This window comes from Daktulosphaira vitifoliae, unplaced genomic scaffold, assembly GCF_025091365.1.
Source record: "Daktulosphaira vitifoliae isolate Bord-2020 unplaced genomic scaffold, ASM2509136v1 Scaffold_4, whole genome shotgun sequence".
NCBI classification, from domain to species: Eukaryota; Metazoa; Arthropoda; class Insecta; order Hemiptera; family Phylloxeridae; genus Daktulosphaira; species Daktulosphaira vitifoliae.
Window position 1 is genome coordinate 28,544,838 of NW_026099575.1, and position 7,087 is coordinate 28,551,924.

At 27.3% G+C, this 7,087-nt stretch overlaps 2 protein-coding genes across 2 annotated transcripts in view; both read right to left on the minus strand.

Moving 5' to 3' along the window:
• Window positions 1-2,181: 2,181 nt before the first annotated feature.
• On the minus strand, window positions 2,182-3,233 carry LOC126905022 (uncharacterized). Its single transcript, XM_050684420.1, has 2 exons — window positions 2,542-3,233; window positions 2,182-2,243 (listed from the first exon to the last, which is right to left on the minus strand). Exons 1-2 carry the CDS (start codon window positions 3,206-3,208, stop codon window positions 2,182-2,184), a joined length of 729 nt encoding a protein of 242 aa, XP_050540377.1. The 5' UTR covers window positions 3,209-3,233.
• Window positions 3,234-5,203: 1,970 nt separating this feature from the next.
• Window positions 5,204-7,087, minus strand: part of LOC126906193 (cytochrome P450 4V2-like) — a 22,326-nt gene continuing 20,442 nt past the window's right edge. The window contains exons 6-8 of the mRNA XM_050686555.1: window positions 6,351-6,427; window positions 6,087-6,276; window positions 5,204-5,643 (exon numbers count right to left, since the gene is read on the minus strand). Of these exons, the coding sequence (XP_050542512.1) occupies window positions 5,306-5,643; window positions 6,087-6,276; window positions 6,351-6,427 (605 nt within the window). The 3' untranslated portion in view covers window positions 5,204-5,305. The remainder of the gene's footprint in view (window positions 5,644-6,086; window positions 6,277-6,350; window positions 6,428-7,087) is intronic.

The following is a 7,087-nucleotide window of genomic DNA, read 5'->3' on the forward strand; positions in this document are numbered from 1 at the left end:
AAAAAAAAAAAAAAAAAAAAAAAAAAACACATCATAGTAAAACCAATACCTTCTCAGCGTCGCATCGAAGCTAAAAAATATGTTTTTTTTTGAGTTAAAATTCTTGGTATTGTATTTTAAAACGCTTCTCTGGAAAAATTACTTAGCGTGCCTGGATTTTCAAAATTTTTTTTTTCAACAAAAGTACTCGGTCACGAGACCTCATGAAAATTATTGTCGAAGGTCAGAAAATTTTTGTCGCTCGCCCGCAAGCGCTTTAAAAATTTCTGCCGTTTTCGAGAAAAACCATCGCCGACGCCAGCGTTATACAACTTATGGTTGGAAATTTTTACCAGACCTACTCAATGACATTTGAGATATCATATAAAAATCAATTCAATCCGTTCATTTTTCACCGTTTTACGACATTTTTTTTTCACACGCTCAAGACAACATCATGATACATACAACGGCATACGTTGATTTTCAATTTTTTTTAGTCCACGCGCATGTATTTAGTAAAGGAATCATTGACTCATTTGTAAATATTGTGACCCATAATTTTGTGAAAATTTTAAAAAAATTAATTTTCTATTTAATTAGTTTTTAATATAATGTAATTGTTTTTATATATGTATTGACTGGGTTAAATTATTAACTATCATTTCTATAACTTTTTTTCTGATATTATGTTAGGTAGTTACATATTACATATTAAATTAACTATTAATATTGTAAATTTACTATCACTTTCTTTTAAATTAGTTTACAATTCAAAATATTTTCATATTTTAGGAAAGAGCATATTTTTATTATTTTTTTTAATTTTGATGTTTTTTTTTATAAAAAAAAAAAAATACCTATCAACAATGATTTTTGAAAACGCTCCAAGTGAATATTTCAGTAACAAACGTCAACCACATTCTCAATACATTTTATTATTTTTGAATTTTGAATTTTCCTGATTTTAATAATTAAATTTTTAATATGTTTTTTTGTTACACTAATTTTGATGTAATATTTTTTTCTGTAAACACTTATCGTACACGGCGTACCCGGGTATTCCTATCGGAGTCAGCGGCCTACTTACAATAACGGATCATAAGGCCCCGGGTCTTGGGCCGAACCCCAGCTAGGCGAATCCTAGTACCTTATAAAAGTAGTACACTGATTTTCATGAATATTATAGAAATCTATTTGACATAGAATATAAACTTAAACTTTTTTTCTAAATTTTTTTGCTTCTTTGAGTCAAAAAAAGTAACTCATAAAATTGACTACTTATTATTGTCAATTACAAACATAAAAGTTGAGCTAAAAGCTATAGTAACTAATTCAATTTTCTTTTTATTATAAACTTTCAAAAAATCAACTTTAAAGGACCAAAAAAATAAGTTAAAATGACATTTTGCATTGATTATTTTTAACATATTAAAAATCAGTAATAATTTGAAAACAATTTTTTTTATTTTTAATTATTTTATTTACATGTAAATACTCAATTTTTTCTAATTAGTAATAATAACAAAACTTAGAAGTGATAGAAAAATTATAATTTCAGATTTGAAAAGTATTGGAGAAAGTTCATTTAGAAAAATATATTTTTGATTCTGATGAAAGTTAATACACAAATTATTGTAAAATTTAACAGATTTGCATCAATGCGTTTTTTATTATGGTAATGTTAATCTTCGTCAGATATCAACTATATTTGTTACGACTATGCGGCATCTTCAATATACAAGATTTTTTAATGCAAATTTAATTGTAATAATTTTTATAAATATTACTAGTTATAAATTATTATTATAAATAAAATAATAAATGCATAGAATATGAATTGTTGTTTTATAAATATTTCCAAGTGACCAAAATTTATAACACATATTTTTTATGATTTCAATACGTCATTATTGTATAAGCACAAAAAATAATGAATATGGGGTAGAAGTTGAGTGTCAGCATCAATTGGAAGTGCCACATAGTGATGCGATTATCATGCCTTCTATTTCCACTATTTGGATTTATTTGCATTTGTGTTAAAACACAATATTTTTTAATTGTATTCTTTTAAAAGAATATTATTGAACTTTTGTTGTTTTTTATCGAGAATATTAATATGCGTTTATTTATAATTTTTCATTTTGTTTTTTGAATAATATTTTTAAGATATCCTTAAAAAAAATTTTTTTATTGTGTTTGTCATGACCAGGGTTCGGGACTTATAGCACTTAAAAACACAATAATAAGCGCTAAAATATGTACTTAAAAACCGTAAAATATGCATAGAAAATTTAAAAATTATCCACTTAAAAACCGTAGAATTTGCATAAAAAATTAAAAAATATACATTTAATATATTTATTATTTTAATAATAATTATTCATTACAATTAGTTTAACATTAAAATATTTTAATAAAATTAAATAATTTTTCACTTGCTTCTTAAATTTTCCATTTTTTTTTTTAATTTATTCGTAGCTTTAAATAATAGTAAAATTAAAAATTGAATTTATCATTTAAATCAATCAATAAATAATATTGTTTTAATTATTGTCTTACTTTTGTTGTTACATTGAATAATTAAATGTTTCCGCAAATTTTCAAATGTAAATGCTCTTCGATTGTCAGATAACAGAGTTTTGTAAGCTGAAAATGACCTCTCTACATCCACTGAGGTGGTTGGTGCATATTTAAAGAACACAAAGTCGTTGCATGAATAATCTTCCGGAAATTGACTCATATCCAAAATTTGATCTTCTTCTTCTAAAATGTTTAATATTTTTTCCAGAATTTTAAGACCTTCATTCTTTTCAAAAACTTTTTGTAATTTTAAAAGTACTGCTTTTCCTTGAGTTCCTTTTAATGATTGAAATTTTGATGTTACTTCTTGAATTACAGAAAGTGATTCAGCCAATGGAAGGTTTTTCGTTTGTAATTTCACAATGGCCATTGTAATAACTTGAAAATTACTTTTGATATAAGTCAAGTTGTTTTCCAATCCTGGTTTCAGTATGCATAATTTAACTTTTTTAATACAATCTGCATCATTTTCGTCTAGGGCATTTATTACGCTATATATTATTTGGAAATTTTCACAGTAATAAATTGCGGCTTCAAGCCATGTCCCCCAACGCGTTAAGATAGGTTCTGGTGGTAATCTAATTTCTGGAGCTATCGATTTAAACAATGCAATACGGTATGGGGCTTTACGAAAATTTTTTTTCATATTTGATATAAACTCGTCAACAAGATTAAATTGTCCACGAATTTCTTCAGCTATCCGATGAAGTGCATGTGCACTGCAGGTGGTGTGTATCATTTTGGTGTATAAATTTTTAAGAACTGAACCGGCCTTCACCATGTAAGGAGCTGCGTCGGATAAGAATAGTAAGACGTTGTACATAATATCTCCAGGCCATAAAATGGTCATTGTTTTATTAAAGACTTTACAAATAGTATTATGATTTGTTTTTTCTAACTCTTCCGAGTGCAGAAGAAATGAATGACCAACACAATCTGGCTTAACAATGCCAACAATAACATTTGCCACACATCGTCCTTGTACATGACATGTTTCATCAACTGACACCCAAATTTGATTTTTTCCAATTTCAATTCTAATTTTATTCATTACTTGGTTGTAGATGTCGTCAATATATCTTTTTCGTAAGAAAGCTTCAAATAAAATACTTTTACCCGTATATTTTTCTAAAAATGAACGAAATATATTGTTTGAAAGTTTATTAAACGGTATGTTCGCGGCCACCATTGCTTCGCATAAATCCTTATTAAAATCTGATTTGGTAGATTGATTGGTTAAAAGTTGTTGTGATTTCCTTTGAACTTGATCTTTTTGGCGTTTGGTACTTTTAACGTGTTTTTCAGTTCGAATGTGTTGGCTTACGTTAAACTTTTTTTCGAAATTNGGCTTACGTTAAACTTTTTTTCAAAATTAATCTTTATTTCACAAACTTTGCAAAATAATACAAACCCATTAGTAGATAATATTTCAGATCCAAATTCAGACACATAGTTTCTCAAACGCGCACTAGTGGATTGTTTTACTTTCCCTATTTTTAGTATATTATGTTTATGAAAAAATGTAACGCGATAATAAGCACACAAGTGAATTCACGGCAACAGATAAACGTTGCGGACTGAACAAATAATCGAAATTATTACCTAAATAACTATTATCGCCTTATCGGCGCTAGCCGTCCGAACTATATTTACCGGGAATACCTTTAGTTTCACAGAACATATTATAAATACGTTATATTATATAATTGTCGTATCGCCCATATCGTAACAAATCTTATATGTAGCGATACAAACAATATGGGCTTTCATACTTTTTAAAAATGAAGATATTTTTCAAACACGAAAATTAAAAGGGATTGTGACTTGTATATTGCAAATAGTACATAAGACTGCATTATTATTTCTTTTTTTGGTTGGTTGACATTTGTAAATTTGAAAATTTTAATAATTTTCCAAAATATGCAGTATAAGCACAAAAACGTTAAAATAAGCACTTTTCTGCAAAATCTATAAAATATGCAAAAATATGCACATTCAAATTTTCGATTTTGTATAACGGTATTGAGAAATGAATTTATTTCGCACTCTGCTACATTTTACAATAAATAAAAAAAATATGCAAATCCTATAAGTCCCGAACCCTGGTCATGACCAAGAAAACCACTGTTTCATAAAGGTAAAGAATTTCGATAAGTCTAACTAAGGTACTCATTGGTTTTTGCTAGCATAAGCTGTTCCACTTGCCATAAGTAGGTCTTAGACCGACTTTTCGAACTTGGTACCAGCACTCTCTTCTTATTGGTACTGATAGCTACAACCTTTATAGTACAAATACTACCTTGGGTTAATTCTGAATACATCCCACTGTAAAAGACCAATCTCGAGAAAAGTGTCGATCTATTAATAAATTTTCACAGTGAGGAGTTAGTGTCATTATTTTACTAGTTAAATGTTACCAGGAGTATTCGACATAGTGAAAAAAACATATTTAATAGTATAGTTTTTAAAGTACAGCTTTTTATGAGCTGTAATAAAATTTATGTAACAATTAAAGCTGTTTCAATATAAAATTAATGCTATTTTAATATTATTAAATATTCATAAAAAAAATATTACTTTGAATAAATCACAAAATATTTTATTTAATAAAGTATTTATTGATTATTCTTTAAAATAAAGAAAAAAAAATGAAAATTTCAACTTACAAATAAATAAACACCAGTTTACGTGACTCTATTCGTGAGTTTAATATAAAATTTAAAAAATATTAAAGACCTTATTATTAATTATATTTTTCTCTAGTTTGTATTTTAACATAACATCCATCAACAAAAGCTAAGTTCATTGAAAACATTGTCCGAAGATTCTCAGGGTTTGGGCATTTATCAGAAGGGGAGAAGTGGTAAGATCTAATAAGTGTAGATAGTACCGTCTTCATATTAATAATGGAATATTTTAATCCAGCACAAACTCTTAAACCACCGCCAAATGAAAGGAATGCATATGGATGACGCTTGAGACACACTTCTGGCAAAAAATTATCTGGGTTAAATTTTTCTGGATCTGGGTAAAGTTTTGGGTTTGAATGTACAACATATGGAAATACAGTGATTGTCGTACCTAAAAATTTATAATTTTCTAGATTTATTGAAAAAATCGTAAATTGTAACATTTTAAATAAGGTTTGAATTGATTTATAGAAATCAAACTTTTTTATCATTTACGCTTTTATAAGAATGCAATAACAATGATTCATAACATTATGCATATATATATATATATATATTTTTTTTTTTTATGAACGTTGTGGACAAAACAAGAAAATGTAAAAATGTTAGCGATATCATCGAAAACTACAATGATTTTAGTTAACTCAGTATTCATGTACATCCTGCTAATATGATTTACATAAAAAAATTAATATATATTTAATGTTGTAATAAGACTCCATAAGTTATTTAATATAATCTAATTATATAAATTTTAAATAAGTCAATATAGCAAAATTCCGATAAAAAGTTTAAAATCTTGCAATTCTATATTATACTCATATAAAATTTTACCTTTTGGAATTAAATAATTTCCTAGTTTAATTTCCTTAGAGACTTTTCTGCCTAAAACAGGTAACGGTGGAAATAATCTTAATGTTTCTTTAATAACACGTTCTAAGTACTCCATTTTATTCAAATCTTCATAGGTAGGCTGTCTATCTGAATTTTCAGATGAAAATATTGCTGTTAATTCTTCAAAAACCTTTGAATTAGTGAAAAAAATTTGTAAAAAATTCTGTTAATTTTAAAATAATTCATTTTTGTTTAATTTATTACTTGTTTTTGTGCATCTTGATTATGAGCTAACATAAATATTGCGCATGATATTGTCGTATTTGTAGTATCATGTCCCGCTATAATTGAAAATAAAAATTAAAAACCCAGCACAGGCTTGTTACGGCACAGTGGTGACGTGGCATAGTTGGATCAAGTATAATGATATCTAACAGTGATTAAAATCACTATCAAAAAAAAACGCTTCGATGCAAATCTTTAGATAGTGTTTAATTTTAAAAAAGAGGTAAAGGAAGACCAAAAATGAGATGGAAGGATGCTGTTGAATGCGATTTGAGGACAGCTGATGTGAGCGTAGAAGATGTGGGAGATCGTGTCAAGTGGAAGCTTAGGATAAGGGTGGCCGACCCCAAGTAATTGGGATTAAGTCGAGGAAGAAGTTAAAATTAATAAGGAAATTTAATTATATGTTAAAAAAAAACATGTTTAAACAAATTATTGTAACAAGCATAATAATATGTTGTTATTTTAATAATATATAATAACATATAACAAAAAAACCCAGCACAGGGGGGTCGCGGCACAGTGGTGACGTGGCATAGTTGGATCAAGTATAATGATATCTGACAGTGATTAAANTTGGATCAAGTATAATGATATCTAACAGTGATTAAAATCACTATCAAAAAAAAACGCTTCGATGCAAATCTTTAGATAGTGTTTAATTTTAAAAAAGAGGTAAAGGAAGACCAAAAATGAGATGGAAGGATGCTGCCTTA

Excerpts from the sequence above, each read along its gene's own strand:
- LOC126905022 (XM_050684420.1), bottom strand. The coding sequence starts at position 3,208 with ATGAAAAAAAATTTTCGTAAAGCCCCATACCGTATTGCATTGTTTAAA. Across the intron at positions 2,244-2,541 it reads TATTCAATGTAACAACAAAA|TACATATTTTAGCGCTTATT; the intron begins GTAAGACAATAA and ends ACGGTTTTTAAG.